The following is a 20,983-nucleotide window of genomic DNA, read 5'->3' as shown; positions in this document are numbered from 1 at the left end:
CAAAGATGGGCCTTGGGCCTTGGGTTTAAAGCCATGGGTTTAAAGCCAACTCAATGAGTTATAACTTGACGGAAACCTAACCTAGCTGATTGGAGATCCCATGGTCTAGGTTCAATAGGCAAACTAGTTGAGGGAAACTCAAAGTAAGATACACACAATCTTTACTCATTCTTATGATGGAAAACAGTGTGTTGCCTGTTAGACGAAAAGGGTGAATAACTATTCTTAATAATGCTAATATCTTATGATTAAGATGAATAGAACAGGATATTCTTTATTAGCATTACCTATATGAGATTGATGTGGGGTCGCATCTTTGAGAATTGGTATGGCTACAATTCTCTAAAGGTCTCATGAAATCAGGATATGTTCAGGACCAAAATGAACTCAACCGTATGAATTGACGTGTGTTCAGATGTGATATGTGTGGTACTTATTGTTTCGATTTTACTATTAGAATGATCAGTTCAAGATAGTAAATTCACTGCTTCATTAGGTAAAACCGATAAGTACTCACTAGAGAAGGTTCAAGTCCAAAAGACACCTATCCCGATGCGTATCATATCTAAGTTCTCTGGAAGTACATTACTACTAATGTAGCTAGTATCTTATTTTCAATTCAAATGTGGGGTATTGCTAGAGTTTGAATAGAAAATGTGGGGTATTGTTGGAAACCTGTGTTACCTACCTGTGTTATGTGGGACTGCCAGTCCCACATTGCCCATACACCATCTACAACAACTCTTTATAAGTGAGTTCACTCACTTATAGTTTGAATTGAATTGGGCCAAAGCCATGGACCTTGGGCCTTAGACTTGGAGAGTTTGGGTGTATATATTAAATGTCAAAGATGGGCCTTGGGCCTTGGGGCTCTTGGGCTCGGATGGACGAAAAACACAAGTTACGTTTTTGATTTTTTGGATTCAGTTTTCCCGAAACAGTTTCATTCAGTTTTTAATTTGAATGAACAGTTGCATTCAGTTTTCTTTTTAACAAAAACTGATAAGCATGAACGGTTGGGAAGTTCAAATGATGCCATTATATATATGGTTTGCATTACAGAAACATAAATCAATTCATATAATCATTCCTCAATTTTCCTCTGAGAAAAACACAACCAATTCGCCAAGAATCCGAGTTCTAGTGCAAGAACTTGGATTAGATAGTTGTATCCTGCAAGATAGACGTCCAACGACTGCTGCACTGGTGTAGGGACGAATTTCTGTCTTAGAAGATTGCTTCTGCAAGCCTCTATCTGCAAGAAACAAGTCAGTGATTTGTGTGTTTATATATAATCTCATTAAGTGTTTATGTTCTAATATATTGTGTTTGTCGTTGAGCTTTTACATTCGAAATAAAACTGTGCAAATTGTTATATAATAAACACTTGACGTTTGGTTGGTTCTAACAGACTATTGTAACTTGTATTGTTATTTGTTCTATAAGTTATCAATGATGGAACTTTGGTTTAATATTTAAATTTATTATATGTCTAAAAAATGTTTGTAAACTTTTACATGTGATCCCCCGAAAATATTTTTCCTACATCCGCCACTGGCCCAACCTCACCTCAATCCCCTGATCACAACCATACCTTTCGTTCCTCCAAACTCGGAACTAAAACTTGACAACGCCGAACAGTCACTCTTGAACTTTTCAACGAGCTTTCTGTCATTTTCCCAATAAAGGTTAGGTAGATGTCCAAAAACAGTTGTTAAAGATATGAACAACTTCTTCAACGACGAAAAATCATTCGAAGGTTGGCACAAAAAACCGTTTAGCGATAAAATTCTAATAAACACAAGCATAAAATATGTAGATGATTGTAAATTAAATTACTATCCATTTCCGATGTAAATGCCCTCCAGTATAGAGGTGGGCACTGTCTGGTTCGATCCTCTCAATCGGAATCGAAAAATATCAACGGTTCGGTTCTGTGCGATTTCGCTCAAATTTATTATTAAATCGGTATAGTTCGGTTCATACCGATTTACAGTTCTGATCAAAACTATATATATTTTTTTCGAATCTTCTACTTCCTCGGTTTTTATGCCCACTCCTAGCTGGTTTTACTCCACCCCAACACCGAGCTAGAGCATGCCATACATACACAAATATGTGCCAGCAATAAATATAAATTCAACTAATGGCTAACAATACTACTTCCTGCAACACTCTTAAATAAACCAGTAGTACACATCAATCATAGGTTACAAGAAAGAAAACCTATGATTTGGGTATTATGAGATGGAGGATACCTGTTGGAATAATGGATGACGAGAACTGAAGAAAAAAAAATGAAGAGAACGGAAGAAAATGGAAAAGTGGTGAGGCACAAAAGAAGAAGAGAGGAAGAGATGGGAAAAAAAAACAAATAATGCCAGCTTTAAACATTAGGGTTTACTTATCGCTTTTAGGCTTAGGACTTATTAAATTTCATTTGGGTCTATATATAAAATGGGCTAAGTGAACTAGATATTTATAAATAAATAATAAAAAATAGTTTGATCTGGTTCTGATGGTTCTACCTAGGGGTGGAAATTGATGGCAATTGTTGTAATTTTGTTTGTAAATTATGTGCATTTTAATTACTGACATGGATGATTGTTGTACTTACTAGCCCCCTACTTATACTTATGTAATATTAGTGGATTCCATTCAAAACAGGCTTATAAAATTGGACCCATATCAAAAGATCCCTTTCTTTTAAACCCGGTCCCTTCAAAATTGGACCCCTTTCTTTTCTTTGTAAATTATGTTGTTTTCCTGTGTTTTATAATTGTTTAGTTATGGAAGGAGCTATCATTGCGAAGTGCACTTTTGAGAGCAAGACCCTGTTAATTCCAGTATTTAATCATAATAAGTTCAAGGACATTGCTGAACAAATTTGTTCTCGATTTGTGGGATTAAGTCCTGAAGTCATAGAGTCGACGTACTCTCTAGGAGAACACCAATCTTTTTTGCTGCACTCTGACATGGATGTGAGTGTAATGAAATTTTCATGTTGTGCTGAAAACATAGCATTTATTCCTGTCAGTGTTTCCATGGTTGAACTAGTTGAGCAACTTGATCCCATTTCTTCCCCACATGATAAACAGATTTTTACATATGAAGGCATAAAACCCTCAGATGATCGTGCAAATTTAGGGAAGTTTGCCATTCCTCATGGGAAGACATATTTGTCCCATGCGTGGAGAAACTACATTAGCCATGTTGGTCAAGAATTACCAGGTGGTGTCAAGGAGTTCAAAGAAAGATTGATGAAGTATGCAGTTGAAAAGGGTTTCAGGTATGTCTATGCAAGAAATGATAGTGAAAGTGTTACTGCTGAATGCTTCAATAAAGATGATGAGGGTTGCGTTTGGCGTGTGCATGCCATTTTGAATCGTCCTAGCATGTTATTCTACATTAAAATTTTGAATAATGTACATACATGTAAAGCTAGGTTTCATGATAAAAAAAAAGAAAGAATCAAGATGGGTTCCAAAATTGTGGCGTTGGTCCTTGTTGACGAGGTTCAAACCAATCCAATTGTAAGATCAATCAATATTGTTAGAGATCTCAAGAAAAACTATGGTATAGCTATATCTTACCATAATGCTTGGTATGGTAAAGAGTTAGCAAAGATGAAGGTCCATGGTGATACAGAAAACTATTATGGTATGCAAAAGCAATGCTAGCAGCCAACCCAGGCTCCCAAGTCTAGCTTGAATACAATGATAGTTCATGTCGGTTCGAGCGTTTATTCATTTCATATAATGCTAGTATTGACGGGTTCAAATTCTGCAAACCTTTCTTGTGCCTCGATGGAACTTTTATAAAAAAACAAGTATAAAGGTCATTTGTTGGTAGCCATTGGGAAAAATGGTAATCAAGGTATGATTTAGACATCTACTTATATTATAGGTTGCATGAAAGCTAATATTCTTTTTTTCCCACATTGATGGGTAGTTTAAATGTTTATCCATATATGTTAACAAAATTGATCATTTTGTTAATTTTGCTCCATGTTAGGTAGTTTAATAGGGTCCCAAACAGTAATATATGAAAAAGTATTGTTTTATAACCTTATACATGTTGTGTCCATCCCTTCATTGTTCTGGCCACCAATTCATGCCCGTCGTCAAACTCTAAAATCTTGAACAATTCAAGTAAAAAAAAAAAAAAAATTTAGAGCAAAGTATATGGTAGCACCTGTTATGAAATACTGGTATTGAAATCGAAGGAGTGTAATACTTGTTATCTAGGTAACGAACATTGCAAAAACAAAGCCCAAATCACCAAACCAAAAAAATAGAAAAACAAAACCAAAAGATCATGTATGAAACTGAAATCTTCCGAGAAGTTGCAATACATGTTCTCTAGGTATACCAGGAAACCCGAATCAAATATTCGCCTATTCTGTTTTCATCATATACTGGGAGAAAATTTATAACTTTTATATCTTCATACGGATTTAGAATTCAAAATTTGGATTCCGCTGGAAACACAAAGCAATTTGAAAGATAGGAGGATAAGGTTTTGAATAAACAATGAGATTAATTTGGATTGTAATTCATCTGCAAGAGACCTGATAAACCATTTAATGGCAATTGTTGTAATTTTGTTCGTAAATTATGTGCATTTTAATTGTTAACATGGATGATTGTTCTACTTACTAGTCTCCACTTATGCTTATGTAATATTAATGGATTCCATTAAAAAAATATTTATAAAATTGGACCCATATCAAAAGATCTTTTTCTTTTAAACCCGGTCCGGTCCCTTCAAAATTGGACCCGTGCCCAGCCCTTTTCTATTTCTACCAAGTACCAACGATAGAAACCCTAACATTATCATTCCCTCAGCGGTCTTGTTCATCTTTTCTCCCACTGCCATTGATAGATCTACCTAGCTCATCCGTTTTCGTTCTCAAATAATTCATCAACAATGAGGACATCCAATAGCCACCGCCCTGTCCATATGAAATATTACAGGCCTGTACCTGTTAAGGTAGAACAGTCATTCCCCCCGACGAGCGTTGTTGCATTTCTTATTGTGTGCTTTGTGGTCTTCGTCCTCATCCCGTCGTTTTTGGTTTACTCGCCCTTCCTGGACCCATTGCAAGTAAGTGTCGAGTCGATTACCATTTCCCGACTCAGCGCTGCCGGGTCCGAGTGTACCGCCGAATGGGAGATGAAGCTCGTAGTCACAAACCCCAACGGCGGCCAGGACCTCTACTTTGAAGATCGTCTGCAGGCCACGCTCTTCTTGTACGACCGCTGGTTTGACGGCAGCTTCATGCTGGCTACTAAGTCATTACCTCCTCCCTTGCCACCTTTAACCAACGAGACCAGCCACACTTTGAGTTTCAAAATGTTGAAATTTGATGTATATTTCCTTGATGTAAACAATTACAAGATGAAACATATATATAGGGAAGAAAAAGAACATAAGCCTAATTTTGCCTAACTTACCTAACTTGCTTGACTAACCTAACTTGCCTAACTTTGAACAAGAAAATTGACTAGCCTACCATTATTTCAACATGTTTATTTCAAGCATTTTAACACTCCCCCTCAAGTTGGAGTGTGAATGTCGATGACACCCAACTTGCTAATTAAGACCTCAAATTGTGCCGAGCTTAGTGGTTTGGTGAACAAGTCTGCAGGTTGATTCGAGGTCCGTATGTAAGCTGTTTGCACCATTCCCATTTGAATCTTCTCACGTATTAAGTGACAGTCTATCTCTATATGCTTCGTTCGTTCATGAAACACTGGGTTCGAAGCAATGTGCATGGCAGCTTGATTATCACAAAACATTGTGACTGGTTGTGCATGATTTACTTGCAAGTCCTTCAAAATGTTTCTTAGCCATATAACTTCACAACAAGTAGTAGCCATAGAACGGTATTCTGCCTCTGCACTGGAACGAGATATTGTGTTTTGTTTCTTCGTTTTCCAAGATATCGGTGCTTGTCCAAGGAAGATACAATAACCGGTTATTGACCTTCTAGTGTCTTTACATCGAGCCCAATCAGCATCACAAAAGGCTTGTAGTTGTAGTGAACCTGTAGAAGGCAAAAGAATTCCCTGTCCAGGAGATTGTTTGATGTACCTGAGAACCTTATGCACCGCTTCAAGGTGTGGTTGTCGTGGCTTGTCCATAAATTGGCTCAACATATTAACCACATAAGTCAGGTCAGGTCTCGTGATGGTTAAGTAAATCAGCCTCCCTACGAGTCGCCTGTATGAAGAAGGATCATGTAGGAGCGTCCCATCAGTTTGTGTAAGGGACAGGTTTGGTTCCATTGGTAATCGTGAGGGCTTCGCACCAAGGAACCCAGCATCTTCCAATATTTCCAACGCATATTTGCGTTGGCACAAGGCAATCCCTTGTTTAGATCTTGCAACTTCTATCCCCAAAAAGTATTTGAGTTTTCCCAAATCCTTTAGTTTAAAATGTTGGGAAAGGAAGAGTTTAGTCTCTTCAATTTCTCTCAAATTGTTACCTGCAAGTATCACATCATCAACATACACAAGTAATGCCATGAAACTGCCTTGACGGTTTCGGACGAACAATGAGTAATCTGACCATGATTGATGAAAGCCAGCAGTCTTGAGAGCACTAGACAGCTTGATAAACCATTGTCTCGAGGCCTGTTTTAAACCATAAATGGATTTGTGTAATTTGCATACTCGTGTCTCCCCCTTTCGTCCGAACCCAGGAGGCAGGGACATATAAACCTCCTCGTATAAGTCACCATGCAAGAATGCGTTGTTCACATCAAGTTGATGAAGATGCCAGCCTCGTATGGAGGCAATACTCAGGAGGACGCGGACGGTGGTGAGCTTGGCAACTGGAGCAAAAGTTTCCCGATAATCAAGCCCCTCAATTTGACTGTAGCCTTTAGCAACGAGACGAGCTTTGTAGCGTTCAACACTGCCGTCAGGTTTAAGCTTCACCTTATATATCCATTTGCAACCGATGGGATGTTTGTGAGGTGGTAAGGGCACAAGAGTCCAAGTGCGATTGTCATGAAGGGCAACAATCTCTTTTTGCATGGCGTCACGCCATTTTGGATCCTGAACAGCCTGCGAAAAACTGGTAGGTTCTTTGATAATGGTGAGGGTGGTGAGAAAGGTTTTGTGAGTGGGGGATACATGGTCATAAGATAAATAATGAGATATGGGGTGAGATGTACTTGATGACTGGACCAAGCTTGTGGAAGATGTGGGAGCAACACGGGAAGGGAGGGCCACCTCAACATGAAAGTCCTGCAAAAATGTGGAAGTTTTGGTCGGTCGAGTGCTACGACGGAGTGGAGGTGGTGGGTCTGGTGATGGAGTGGTTGGAGGTGGTGAAGAGTGTAGATTATGTGTAGGGTATGTGGAGGTGGGGAAGAGTGGTGAAGGTGTTGATAAGGTATCTGGTGGTGGAGTTGTAGTAGGTAAAGGAGATGAGGGTGGTGTGATGTCGGTAAGTGTGGGAGAGGTGGTGTTTATGTCTTCGGGTGCAAGGCTTGAGTGCGACTCAATGGGAGAGGTCAAGTCAAACGTGATGGATGAGGGTGTAATGTTTGATGGAGACGGGGCAGCGGAAGTGGTATGATTTTGGAATGGAAAATGATTTTCAAAAAAAACAACATCCCTAGAAACAAAAGTCTTATTGTGTTTTATATCAAACAATTTATAACCCTTTTGACCATAAGGATACCCAAGAAAAATGCATTGGATTGCACGGGGGTCGAATTTAGAGGGCCTTTGGGCGTGTGTAGAAGCAAAACATAAACTACCAAAAACCTTTAAATGTGAATAGTTAGGTGCTTTGTGAAACAGTTTTTCGTAAGGTGTTTTACCTTGGAGAAGTGGAGTGGGTGTTCTATTGATGAGGTAAGCTGAGGTTAAGATTGCATCCCCCCAAAAACGTTTTGGCAAACAAGCTTGAAAGAGCAAAGCCCGAGCAACATTGAGCAAATGTCGGTGTTTACGTTCGGCAACACCATTTTGTTGTGGTGTGTTGACACAACTAGATTGATGTATGATGCCTTTGAGAGCATAAAATTGCTCAAGCTTAAACTCAGGGCCATTGTCACTTCGTATGATTTGAACTCTGGTATTGAATTGAGTCTCAATCATTTGAATGAATCCCACTAAAATGTCTTTTGTGTCAGATTTATGTTTCATCAAATAAACCCAAGTGCTTCTAGTGTAGTCATCTACGATGGTAAGGAAATACTTGGCACCTGAAATAGAAGCAACTTGATAACCACCCCAAATATCAATATGCAATAATTCAAAACATGATTTGGTAGAAATAGAGCTCAAAGGAAAGGGTGATCTTGTTTGTTTGGCCAATGGGCAAATTAAACATTTTTCCAAATCACAAGCCTTATTGTTAAATAAAGGTAATAACGAAGTGGCTTTATGAGATGGGTGTCCTAGGCGTTGGTGCCAAAGCTTTGGTGAGACGGTTTGAATATTGTTGCATGTTCCTTTCTTTGATGGGTTGAGGTAGTAAAGTCCATCCCTTTCAGTTCCTGTCCCAATCATCTTCCCCGAGCGAAGGTCCTGAATGACACAAAATTGGGTGAAGAAAATGGTGACATATAAGGAATCATAGGCTAGTTTACTGATAGATATTAAATTCAACCTAAAGAACGGCACACATAGGACATTTTCAAGGATAAGATTATGAGAGAAAACAACTTGTCCAATGTGAGTGACTTTGGCAATGGAACCATCTGGCAGTTCAACTGTATGATTTTCAACAGTTCGTGAGTGTGTAAGGAGACTAGGACTGCAAACTATGTGATCCGTGGCACCACTGTCCAGGATCCAAATACTTTTGGTTCCTTTACATGGAAAAGAGAAGGCTTTACCTGAAAGTTCTTCATGACTAGGAGGATTACTGACTTGATTGGCAAATGATGATTTGTTCTTGTTCAACATCTGAAGGATTTGCTTGCAGTCCTCCTGAGAGAACGGGAAATTAGGCACTGTCTCTTGCTTGTTACTTTGTGAAACTTGATTGCCCTTTGAAGAAAAGAGACGATTGGATTCGGTCTCTGTGGCTGCTTTCCGTTTTCGACAGAAATCGAAGGTGTGGCCTTTCCATCCGCAAAAAGTGCACTTGAGATGTGCATGACAATTTTTGGTGATGTGATTGGTTTTATTGCACTTTCCACATCGCATCTCCTTGTCTTCAGGTGTAGGTTCTCGCGACAGATTCTTCACTGCAAAGACAGCAGTTTCTAGTTGTGTGCTTTTCCCATTGGAAACCTCTGCCTGGCGTTCATGTCGAAGGACCAATGCATATGCCTTGTTCACCGTAGGCAGTGGTTCGAGAAGAAGAGTATTGCTTCGAACCGTAGCATACGATTCGTTCAGTCCCATAAGGAACTTCATGGTTTTCTGAGTTTCAACATATGAGTTCATCTCATTCTTTGTTCCACAACTGCATGCTGGAATGGAACACAAAGTATCACGTTCATCCCATAAACTTTTGAGTTTAGTGAAGTAAGAACTTACACTCATATTGCTTTGGACGCAATCATGGATCTCGTTCTCAACATGGAATAGCTGAACTATATTCACATGTGAGAACCTCTCCTGCAGATCGGTCCACATTTGTCGAGCATCCTTGTAGTTGATGACACTCCCTGAAATCTCCTTTGACATGGAGCCTAGTAGCCATGTCTTGACCAAGTTGTTGCAGCGATTCCATTGCTGCAGCTCCTCAAACTTATCCTCACTTGGTTTGTTGATCGTCCCATCAACAAAACCAAGTTTGTTCTTGACCGTTAAGGCCATACTCATGGATTGAACCCATGTGTTGTAGTTGTCTTCCACCAATGGTTGTGGTACGAGGATTGCACCAGGTTGATCCGAGTGGTGGAGATAGAGCGGGTGGTTGGGATTTTCCCATTTTGAATGAGAGGCCATGCCTAGAATGGTTGACCTCGTGGAAGATTGCACCAGCAATAATCTCAAGAAATCTTTTCTGATGTGGAAGATCAGTCAAAACTGCAACCACAGAGCATACTCGAAATTTCAAGAGACTTTACAACCAATGCTCTACCAAGAACGATCCTTGACCGACTTGGCTCTGATACCATATTGAAATTTGATGTATATTTCCTTGATGTAAACAATTACAAGATGAAACATATATATAGGGAAGAAAAAGAACATAAGCCTAATTTTGCCTAACTTACCTAACTTGCTTGACTAACCTAACTTGCCTAACTTTGAACAAGAAAATTGACTAGCCTACCATTATTTCAACATGTTTATTTCAAGCATTTTAACATCTGCAGGCCACGCTCTTCTTGTACGACCGCTGGTTTGACGGCAGCTTCATGCTGGCTACTAAGTCATTACCTCCTCCCTTGCCACCTTTAACCAACGAGACCAGCCACACTTTGAGTTTCAAAATGCAAATTGACAGTGCCTACTTAGGTGAAGTGCTGAGCGAGGAAATCTCGCAACGGATAGTTCAAGTCCGCCTGATAGTGACGACTCGGTATCGGCTTTTGCCCACGACTGGGGAGATTGATGATGGGGAGACTGACAGATTGCATGTGTTGCGGCTCTCCTGCCCCAAGAGCATGGGGCTGTGCGAGCCCGTTTCTACCCGTAGCAGGAACATCATTTGACTCTTTATTAAATTAGACAGACTGGGTGTTATGTAAATTGAGTCTAATTAATTCCAAATTAATCCAGTGATGTCTTTTCTTATCTGATGTGTGATTGGGTATTACATACATTGTAGTTGGGAAATGCAGGGTTGGGCTCATTAAACCGATTAAGTAATTTAGTAATCTAGTGATTGCGTTCTTGTTCTGAATTCTCCAGATTTATATTTGTTTTGATATCGCTTTTAGCTTTTGTGGGTAAAGCAAAAACGCTGGCAACACCAAACTGAACCAAACAAGAACGATGTATAAAGGAATTGACTGATTTTAGATGTTTGAAGAAAATGCCAGTCCTTTGAATTTTAGTGGTAGATGATATAGTGCCTTATGTGTATGTATGATGCAGACAAAACATGTGTTCTCTCATCCCCAATGCCTGATTAATTACTCCTTTGGAATAATTAGTAGACAGCACCACATTTCACATAGTTGGCCATTATCGGAAGAGTTCTGCACATTTCTGTACTCAGCAATCCTACACCGAACACGTCTTGTATAATCTTCAAAAGCTGCTCCTGAGCTCTTTCCTGTTATGGTTTATGTGATTATTCCTGTCTGTCCAGGTGTGGTAAATGAAGTCACTCCAAGCAAACTTTATAACCAAAGTAGATAGAATATTGTCATCAAATTTTCTCACAACCCAGTCCGGCTAATTTGATTAGTCCGCTAGTTGCCTATTAACTCTTGCACTTCATCTTGTCATGGTTCTCAAGATTTATTGTCATGCTCTTCATTAATGATCTGACACCCACATTGTTTTTGTAGTGTAAGATGTGAAACCCCTTATTCATGGTATCCGCTAGACGAGAGTGTTGCTTGTGCTACCTTTGCTTTGGATCTATCTGACTACTTTGGTCCGGTTGCTTTTTGGGATTTGGTTTCCGGCCAGATCAACACTCCATTTTGTTAAAGAAGGTTCTTCGACCAATATCTTTGATAGTAGATTATTTGGTGCTCATTAGTTGGCTACTCCACGTCGTTGCTCACGTCTTTTGTTGATTCCTAATGTCATCGGCTATAGAACTTCCAAATTTCTGTGCATTGATGATTGAGTTAGCTGCAGTTGCCATAGACTGACTTTGATTTGTCCTGTTATTGTTGCCGCTAGAGAGGTGACCTCATATTCGCAATGCCCAGAGTGATTCTGAAATGTCCATTGCTAGCAATTTTGAGAAAGATCCACATACGAACAAACTTGCATTTACAGGGCAGCAACATCTAGCAAATTGGAACAGTTGAGAGTCCATTAATATGTTCATTGTTAAGCTGCTTAAAAGGATGGTCCCTTCGGAAACTACTTTTGTTAATGGCACAGTTAAGTTAGCCGTTTGTTTCATATAGCAAATTTCCTTTTCCGTTCAATTATTTTGAGTTGGAAAATTGTCTCGAGTGTGCATTCCTCATTATTTCTAGTATGGAATGAGTCAATCATCCACTTTAGTATCTTATTGAAAAAAATTGTCGATAGTTTTATGTATTTGATCTCCAGTGTTTGCAGCCTTGTCTGGAGGAGCTCCTTCTAACTTCCATGATATGAAATCCCGGAGGCAGCCATTTATTGCTCAGAGATGCTTGTCGGATTCTGAAAGAGAGCGAAGGAGAGGTGCTAATGGTCTATGTCTTATATATCTCTATGACGAGAGGCCTGGAATGGTGTGCACAGGCTTCCTCGACCGTCACTGTGACGTCTTATGATATCTACACTATCTAACAACAGGCAGCTTGTTAGTAGCTTAAGTTTTTTTCACCCCTCTTAAAACTTATTAACTTTGATATGCTTAATTTGAAAATAATCAGATGCTCTTTTACATAATTATGTGAATTATTGAATTTTCGAAAGAAATTGATTTAAATTTTTTTATATTTAGGCAGGCAAGAGAAAAGGAATTGACAAAGCAGAAAGTTTTAGAGAAAGCTAGAAAGCTTCAGGTAATAATCGTGAATGGATTTTGGGTTATTCTTCTTTTCATAGGCTCAAATGCAGTGCTTACTTTGTGGTTGACAATTTTCCTGAAAGGTATTAAGATAGCTTCTTTTGTCAAAATTTCCTTCCTTTTTAGTTAATGGTGAGAATACTACAGGTAAAAAAAAAAAAAAAACTGCATGTTTCAAGGGAAAAAACACATTAGCGCACACTTGGAAATTGCTGGAGGTATTGGCAAACCTCACTTTGTACATACATGCTTTACAATTCTTGGAAAACAACATGACTCCTGAAAATGACAGTAGCAAATATGATGTATTGGGACTAATATTTTAGTAACCTGTTTCTTGCGGTCTTAGAGTTATGCCAGGATGGGTAGTTTACCGTTGGGTGTGGGTTGATGGTTGTACACGCATTACATTTGTGTTACGATACTTAAAAATAAAATCTTATTTCGTGGATGAATTTATTTCTACTCTTCGTTTAGGCATTGAAGCTGATGCAATCTTAACATCTTGATTGATTAAAAGTAGATATCTGTTTTGTATTCTCCACACTTCTGTCTAACTTCTTCTTGAGTGATAGTTTAGTTAATTTCTTATTACTTTCTTGCAGGTTACATACATATGGCTTATATGAAGTAGGAGTTTCTGGTGATGGGAATTATCAGGTATTTGCAATATAGGTTTGTCATCCTTTGATTTATATTAATTTCTTATTCTTTCGTAGATTGATAATTATGCGACTAATTATATTTTGTTGTGTTAATGTGTAGCAAAATAGAGCGAGAGTGAAGAATGAATAAGGGTAAGATTTTCAAGTTATCCAAGGGCTTTAATATAACAAAACATCTCGACATTTTAAATTTTTTTAGCCTCTCAAATCCATTTTGTGCATTAATTTTAAATTTTCGCTTTAATGTCATTAGTTTGATATAAATTTGTGTAACATACAATTTTTTATTACAAAAAAGAATTGACCTTAGAATAGAAGTTGTAGTTTTGCTTGATATTACTAGACTAGCAGGTTAAAAACTCAACCTTTTCCTATCTCTAAATGTTGATTCCTCTCTATTCAACTTAGAGTAATTCCTCTTTATTTTCAAGCCTCGAATGTTATAAACTATTACATTTCTTAAATTGTAAGTTGACGATTACATCGGTCCATTTTTTGAAAAATTTAAATTATCAGATGATGTCTCATGATACCAACTCCCCTCACAAGGGCATTATGAATCCAGCCAAATGCAACTTTCTAATTCCATTTTTTCCAACATTTAGAATAGAATTTTTTTTTTATCATGCATATTATCGTTCTTCGTTCTAGATTTGATTCGTTTAGTATTATAGCTGATGAAAGGATTAATATCTCTTTGTACCACTGCAGCTATTACCACAGTTGTCACAGTTGCAGAGATTCCCAAAAACAATAGATTCACTATTGAGAAAAGTAAGACATCTATTTTTATTTTCCACCTTTCAAAATGAAACAATCAAACTATTAAGTTTACTTATATTCAACAACTTGAATACAGAAGCCATAACTTCAATTGTTGATATAAAAGATGACTCAAGCGAGAGACCAGTCCACAAGGCCAAGGCATGCCAATGAGATACTCTAATATCAAATAGACAGTCATTTATCCTCAATATACAAAATGAGTTCCAACTCATTCTAAAATATCTGTTTACTTTTTTTGAAAAAAATAAGTAAGATGTTATTAGTGAAAGGATATGGTTTAGAGTAGACATCCTTTTCATTCTACCAATACAGTTATCATTTCTCTTTCACACCATTTACAGATTAAGCATGAATGTCACATTTAAATTGGCATGAGTTAAGGTTCAAAATGAAAATTTACAGCTGCTATAGAATTTCTTGGATCTTACCAAAACAAAAAAGGCTGTCCATGCAATCTGAGAATTTCTTGGATCTTACCAAACTGTTTCTGGAGTGTGAATATTTTTCATTTTTAGCTTATCCTTGAGTAGGGAGTTTTGATGAATTTATGTTTACTCCTCTGTTTTTTGGTGTTTTCAGGCGATTGGAGCTGAATATGTTTACTCTGCAGCAGGGCAAGGTACATTTTGCCTACAATTCATTGTTCTATAAAAAATATGAGTACCTAAATTAGATAATTTCTACTTCTCCCGGGCCCCCATTCATATGATGCCATGATATCAACAATAGATGCTAACAGTTTTCTGAGAAAGTTGAGATTTTTAGTTATATTTTCAGTTTGCTGAGCGAGGAAATCTCGCAACGGATAGTTCAAGTCCGCCTGATAGTGACAGCTCGGTATCAGCTTTTGCCCACGACTGGGGAGATTGATGATGGGGAGACTGACAGATTGCGTGTGTTGCGGCTCTCCTGCCCCAAGAGCATGGGGCTGTGCAAGCCCGTTTCTACCCGTAGCAGGAACATCATTTGACTCTTTATTAAATGTGTAAATGTGTTGGTAAATGTAGTTTGCTTGCAACTGGTGTTATGTAAATTGAGTCTAATTAATTCCAAATTAATCCAGTGATGTCTTTTCTTATCTGATGTGTGATTGGGTATTACATACATTGTAGTTGGGAAACGCAGGGTTTGGCTCATTAAACCGATTAAGTAATTTAGTAATCTAGTGATTGCGTTCTTGTTCTGAATTCTCCAGATTTATATTTGTTTGATATCACTTTTAGCTTTTGGGGGTAAAGCAAAAACGCTGGCAACACCAAACTGAACCAAACAAAAACGATGTGTATAAAGGAATTGACTGATTTTAGATGTTTGAAGAAAATGCCAGTCCTTTGAATTTTAGTGGTAGATGATATAGTGCCTTATGTGTATGTATGATGCAGACAAAACATGTGTTCTCTCATCCCCAATGCCTGATTAATTACTCCTTTGGAATAATTAGTAGACAGCACCACATTTCACGTAGTTGGCCACATTTCACGTATTTGGCCATTATCGGAAGAGTTCTGCACATTTCACGTAGCTGCTCCTGAGCTCTTTCCTGTTATGGTTTATGTGATTATTCCTGTCTGTCCAGGTGTGGTAAATGAAGTCACTCCAAGCAAACTTTATAACCAAAGTAAATAGAATATTGTCATCAAATTTTCTCACAACCCAGTCCGGCTAATTTGACAGTCGGCTAGTTGCCTATTAACTCTTGCACTTAATCTTGTCATGGTTCTCAAGATTTATTGTCATGCCCTTCATTAATGATCTGACACCCAGATTTTTTTTGTAGTGTAAGATGTGAAACCCCGTATTCATGTTATCCGCTATACGAGTGTTGCTTGTGCTACCTTTGCTTTGGATCTATCTGACTACTTTGGTCCGGTTGTTATTGAAGTGTCAGATACACTCGATTGACTTGATTTTGTTGCAGGACAAGACAATGGTTTGGGGAGCTGGCAAGGTCATACCTGGGAAGGTCAACCAGATTCGAGATAAATTTGAGTATGACCGAGCCGTTAATGGAAAGTATTTTGACAAGTTTTATGTTATGAACTTCTGCTTTTTGGGATTTGGTTTTCGGTCAGATCAACACTCCATTTTGTTGAAGAAGGTTCTTCAACCAATATCTTTGATGGTAGATTATTTGGTGCTCGTTAGTTGGCTACTCCACGTCGTTGCTCACGTCTTTTGTTGATTCCTAATGTTATCGGCTATAGAACTTCCAAATTTCTGTGAATTGATGATTGAGTTAGCTGCAGTTGCCATAGACCGACTTTGATTTGTCCTGTTATTGTTGCCGCTAGAGAGGTGACCTCATATTTGCAATGCCCGGAGTAATTCTGAAATGTCCATGGCTTGCAATTTTGAGAAAGATCCTCGTACGAACAAACTTGCATTTACAGGGCAGCAACATCTAGCAAATTGGAACAGTTGACAGTCCATTAATATGTTCATTGTTAAGCTGCTTATGGCATAGTTAAGTTAGCCGTTTGTTTCATATAGCAAATTTCCTTTTCTGTTCAATTATTTTGAGTTGGAAACTTGTCTTGAGTGTGCATTCCTCATTATTTCTAGTATGGAATGAGTCAGTCATCCACTTCAGTATCTTATTGAAAAAAAAATGGCGATGGTTTTATGTATTTGATCTCCAGTGTTTGCACCCTTTTGTCTGGAGGAGCTCCTTCTAACTTCCATGATATGAACTTCCGGAGACAGCCATTTATCGCTCAGAGATGCTTGTCGGATTCTGAAAGAGAGTGAAGGAGAAACTGCTAATGGTCTATGTCTTATATATCTTTACTACGACAGGCTTCTCGACCGTCACTGTGACGTCTTCTGATATCTACACTACCTAACAACCGGCAGCTTGTTAGTAACTTGAGTCAAGTAGCGAAAATTATATTAATTTCGTGTCATTAGTATCGTAGGTACGCCTTCTTGGTTCATGTCGATTTTTGCCCAACTTGAGGAATTGATCGGTATGGGCCACACGGTAGATGAATGTAACAAGCTGAAGAATTTATTACGTGGAGCTTTGCTGAGCCATCTCGAACTGGTAAAGCCATATTTGCAATCTACAGCTAGTTCGGGGACAAACTTTTAACATTGCTGATGTGCAGGGATGAAGCCAGAGATTTGTATGAGCGGGGGCATCCTTAAACAATAAAGTCATACTTAAAAATCCCAAGAATTTATTAAACAAAACACTAATATATTAATCCATAAAGTTTTTCATACAACATATTACAATATTCCTCGAATCGTTTTCATGTTTTGAAAGCGTTGCATAACAATATCATTACCAATTCCATTAAATATCTCTTTATATAAAAATAATCATTTTATCATTCATCCATTGAACTCTAAATTAGAAAGCTAAATTCTAAATTGAAATGCCAAAAACAAATTAATGAAGTAAAGTCGTATAAAATACCTTGTGGAGTAAAATTCTTGGGTTGAATTTTGATAATTGATTACTTGAACTCCAGCTGTCTATATCACTCCAAATTCAATTGAGTTTTGGTTGAATGAAAGGGGAGGAAAAATCTGGAGAAGTTGAGGATTGGAATTGCTTTGCCGTACATGGTGGGATGAGTTTTGTGTGGATTAACGACCTAGGGTTAGAAAAACAGGGAGGCACAATTAAATTAATTGTTAATTAAATTGTCATCAGGTATGGCATTTGGGATCCAAAATGGTAGACTAGTTTAGGGCTAGTTATTGAGAATTGGAACGCAACCATACTTTTTTTTAATGAGTGGGAGCATCCTCCCCACCCCCACCCCCCAGGCCTACACTAGCTCCGTCCTTGCTGATGTGTACGAATTGGCCAATACCATTGCCGGTGTGTTGTTTTCAGGTGAAAGTAGACTCGGAAGAAGCGGTTTCTGCTTCAAGTTGAGAGATTTTTGGGTTGCCCAACAAGATGAACGGCGCACACTTTGAATTCAACCTTGAAGTTGAGCATCAGCTGCAGTATGGATATGCATGGTTTGCTTTTTGTTACCAGACTATGATATCAAGTTACAGTGGTTATTGAAAGCAAGCGATGCCTATTTTGTTGTTGAGAATCTTCCACCCCCCTCTTAATGTACGTATGCAAAGATATGATGAAACTTTGAAACCGGACGTTGATTTCATAGGGGGAATTTTATTGCCAAGTGAAGTAATTAGAGCAAAACAAGTAACCAGAATGCATAGAGGCGATGCAGGTTCTATAATAAGAGGCCAAGCAGAAAGCAAACGGCCTAGGAGTATGAGTCCACACTCACAGCCTCATGCAAGCGCAGTCATGACCAATTATGTCAAGGAAAACCATAAACCTAAACTACAAAGGCTATAAATTAAAAATATTTTCAACTTTAAAGAAAACGAACCCCAGATGCCGGTGTGTTGTTTTCATCCGTATGACTGAATGGCAGATGCAATATTATGAACATGATCAATTGTTTAAGTGTCTATTTACAGTGCTTCTTGGCTAGGAAAAACACCAGTAGCAATGTAAAGACACAAATCGTCCATAATCCTTGGACGCAATTGTTCCCTCGATTGGTTGCGTAGCCATCGTAATAAAAAGGTCAAACGGAAATAAACAAACAAATAAATAAAAGCTAGTCATTCAACAAAAGAACAACAAACAAACAGGAGCTAACATTTCCAGTTCAAGTCACACAAAGCAACTCCGGACTAGTGATACCTACTAAAAATCCCACAGCTCAATAATAATAATCCTTTGCCGCGTAAAAATAGCATTCCCTTGGCTGACCCTCCTTAATTGTCGAAATCCCAGTCCCACCGTTAAGGTAATCGATCTGGGAAACCCCAAAATCAACCACCCGGTCGCAGAAGAGCGGTGAAAACCCCGACTCGTCGCCGATACCCTTGTACCAAGCCTTGAGCTTCAGTCCAAATTTCACCAGAGAGCCAGATGCAGAGCCAGGAGCGCTAAGCCCTTGCAGTATTTCCTTGGACACATTTTGTCCCACGTACATCTCCACCGCTTGGAGTCGGAAACTGGCCGTGGCCTCGTTCCTCTTGCTTGACAACAAGACACGCGGTTGTAGGCGCACCGGCTTCACTGCCAGCATCATCATCCTCTCTTTGTCCCCGTAGAAGATGTAGGCCACCAGTCTCTCGACGCAGAGGTCGTGACCTTCACCGGGGTTGGGGTTTGTGACCACCACGGACAGGTCCCAGGTGGCCGTCAACTGCGACTGAGTCGCGTTGAGTTGAGACATGATGGCCGATTGGACTCGGAACTCGGGGCCACGTGTCCTTGTCTGCAACGTGGCCCAAATGACGGCCCAAAGGACTGACAAAAATACGATTGCCAGCGGAACTGGCCACAGCATGATCTCCAGCCATGTTAGTCGTCGGCCTCTGGGAGGCGGAGTCTCTTCGAATTCGTATCCCTTGAATTTGAATTCCTCTACACCGGCCATAGTAAGTCTTCAGACGAGAAAGAGAGAGCGCGCGATTAGAGAGCTTGCCTTGCGGATCGATCAACGGCGAAGAACCACCCGTTTCACAAAAGGGAGGAGGGAAAGGGTGTCGGAATCCAAAACAACGTCGACCGGGGGACGATATACCACTACTGTTGACCTAGAAATTGAGAAAAGGGAAAGAATGAAAATCGAATATAAACAATACCTAACAAAAAATTGAGGAAAGGGAAAGAATGAAAATCGAATATAAACAGTACCCAACAAAAATTTAATGTACGATGAACGGATGTGATTGGAGGATTCTTAGGATTCTCACAAAGAGGATCTGGCGAGGATCCTCTCTCCTCATCTAAAGAAGGGTAACCAACCGACCAATCATGTCATGTTTACCAAGGGATCCTCTCCGCATCCCTTCCACCTAAGCCGACTAAGCCACAAATCCAAATCCTTTAAATTTGATTCAACGTCTAAAGTTATTATAACTTTTAAAGGGGCCCTGTTTTTAGCCGTAGAATTAAATTTCAAAGGTTCGGATTTGTGGCTCAGGAAAATGATCCCTTTCCATGTTTACCCACTAATTTAAATTAAATAATGTTTTAATTGTGAGATTTCATCGGCCAAACTTATTTTCATATTTGGCTACATTTTTTAAACTACTTTATTTTCAGAAATTCAACGAAAATTTGTCGTTGAGCAAGAATAATTCTTTAGGTACAGGCTGTCAACGCTCATTTACTCAATGACTTTGTTTCGTTGAGTAAAACTTAGAGCGATGACTTTGTTTCGTCGACTACACGTTTAGGTGATGACTACACATTTGAGCTGATAAATTTGTTTTCATCTAACAAGGGATTACTTTGTAGTGTACGGAGCAATGATTTTTTGGGTAATTCTGTTAGAATTTTCATCATTCTCCCCCATTAAGTCATTTATTTTGGATGAAAATTCTAACAAAATTAGCCAAAAATATTATTTCTCAACGTTATAACAATTTCAGATGCCTAACAATTTTTTATTCAAGGATCAACCCTCCAAGGGCCATTTCTAGTTGCTCCAATTTTCCTTTCCTTTTTTCTTCTAAGCTTCAAACCCTCTCACTTTTCTTTGTGATTATCTTTAACCTTATTAATCAACCAACCAATCAACACCATTATAAATAAACTAACTGAAAATCTCAAAGTAAGCACCCAGATATCCATCGTCCTTTCTAAATTGATTCACAAAGATTCTCAATTCTTTCATTTATAAACATGCCAAAAATTAGAGTTAGAGCGATACAGATGAACCATAATGATTTCTAGAGTTCTAGTACCAGAACAACTCAATGGAATCGAATGTAAAGAGGGATTCTAGACAACTCAACGGAACCCCGCTCAAGAATGCGTATGGTTCCCCAATGCGAATTAATCAGGCAGAACCATAAGCATCCATCTGCTAGCGTGGTCCCTCAATGTGGATTAACCGGGCAGGACTACCTATGGATAATAATGT

General features: G+C 38.8%; 3 protein-coding genes across 3 annotated transcripts; 1 reads left to right on the top strand and 2 right to left on the bottom strand.

Moving 5' to 3' along the window:
* The first annotated feature begins 2,789 nt into the window (after positions 1-2,789).
* On the top strand, positions 2,790-3,680 carry LOC148696810 (uncharacterized). Its single transcript, XM_088693382.1, has one exon. The coding sequence runs from the start codon at positions 2,790-2,792 to the stop codon at positions 3,678-3,680; it is 891 nt and encodes a 296-aa protein (XP_088549508.1).
* A 4,560-nt stretch (positions 3,681-8,240) lies between these two features.
* Positions 8,241-10,101, bottom strand: LOC137742988 (uncharacterized). Its single transcript, XM_088694439.1, has 2 exons — positions 8,861-10,101; positions 8,241-8,549 (listed from the first exon to the last, which is right to left on the bottom strand). Exons 1-2 carry the CDS (start codon positions 9,921-9,923, stop codon positions 8,512-8,514), a joined length of 1,101 nt encoding a protein of 366 aa, XP_088550565.1. The 5' UTR covers positions 9,924-10,101; the 3' UTR covers positions 8,241-8,511.
* Positions 10,102-18,553: 8,452 nt separating this feature from the next.
* LOC148696809 (uncharacterized) lies at positions 18,554-19,678 on the bottom strand. The gene has a single exon (XM_088694441.1). It carries the CDS (start codon positions 19,487-19,489, stop codon positions 18,764-18,766), a length of 726 nt encoding a protein of 241 aa, XP_088550567.1. The 5' UTR covers positions 19,490-19,678; the 3' UTR covers positions 18,554-18,763.
* Positions 19,679-20,983: the final 1,305 nt, after the last annotated feature.

The sequence above is a fragment of the Pyrus communis genome, chromosome 5, assembly GCF_041283825.1.
Source record: "Pyrus communis isolate YQ-2024b chromosome 5, ASM4128382v1, whole genome shotgun sequence".
NCBI lineage: Eukaryota > Viridiplantae > Streptophyta > Magnoliopsida > Rosales > Rosaceae > Pyrus > Pyrus communis.
Note: the sequence above shows the minus strand (reverse complement) of the source record. Positions and strands in the feature narration are given on the sequence as shown.

Coding starts and splice junctions, on each gene's coding strand:
- LOC148696810 (XM_088693382.1), top strand. CDS start 2,790: ATGGAAGGAGCTATCATTGCGAAGTGCACTTTTGAGAGCAAGACCCTG.
- LOC148696809 (XM_088694441.1), bottom strand. CDS start 19,489: ATGGCCGGTGTAGAGGAATTCAAATTCAAGGGATACGAATTCGAAGAG.
- LOC137742988 (XM_088694439.1), bottom strand. CDS start 9,923: ATGGCCTCTCATTCAAAATGGGAAAATCCCAACCACCCGCTCTATCTC. Junction 8,550..8,860: donor TAGTCATGAAGAACTTTCAG/GTAAAGCCTTCT, acceptor TGTGTCATTCAG/GACCTTCGCTCGGGGAAGAT.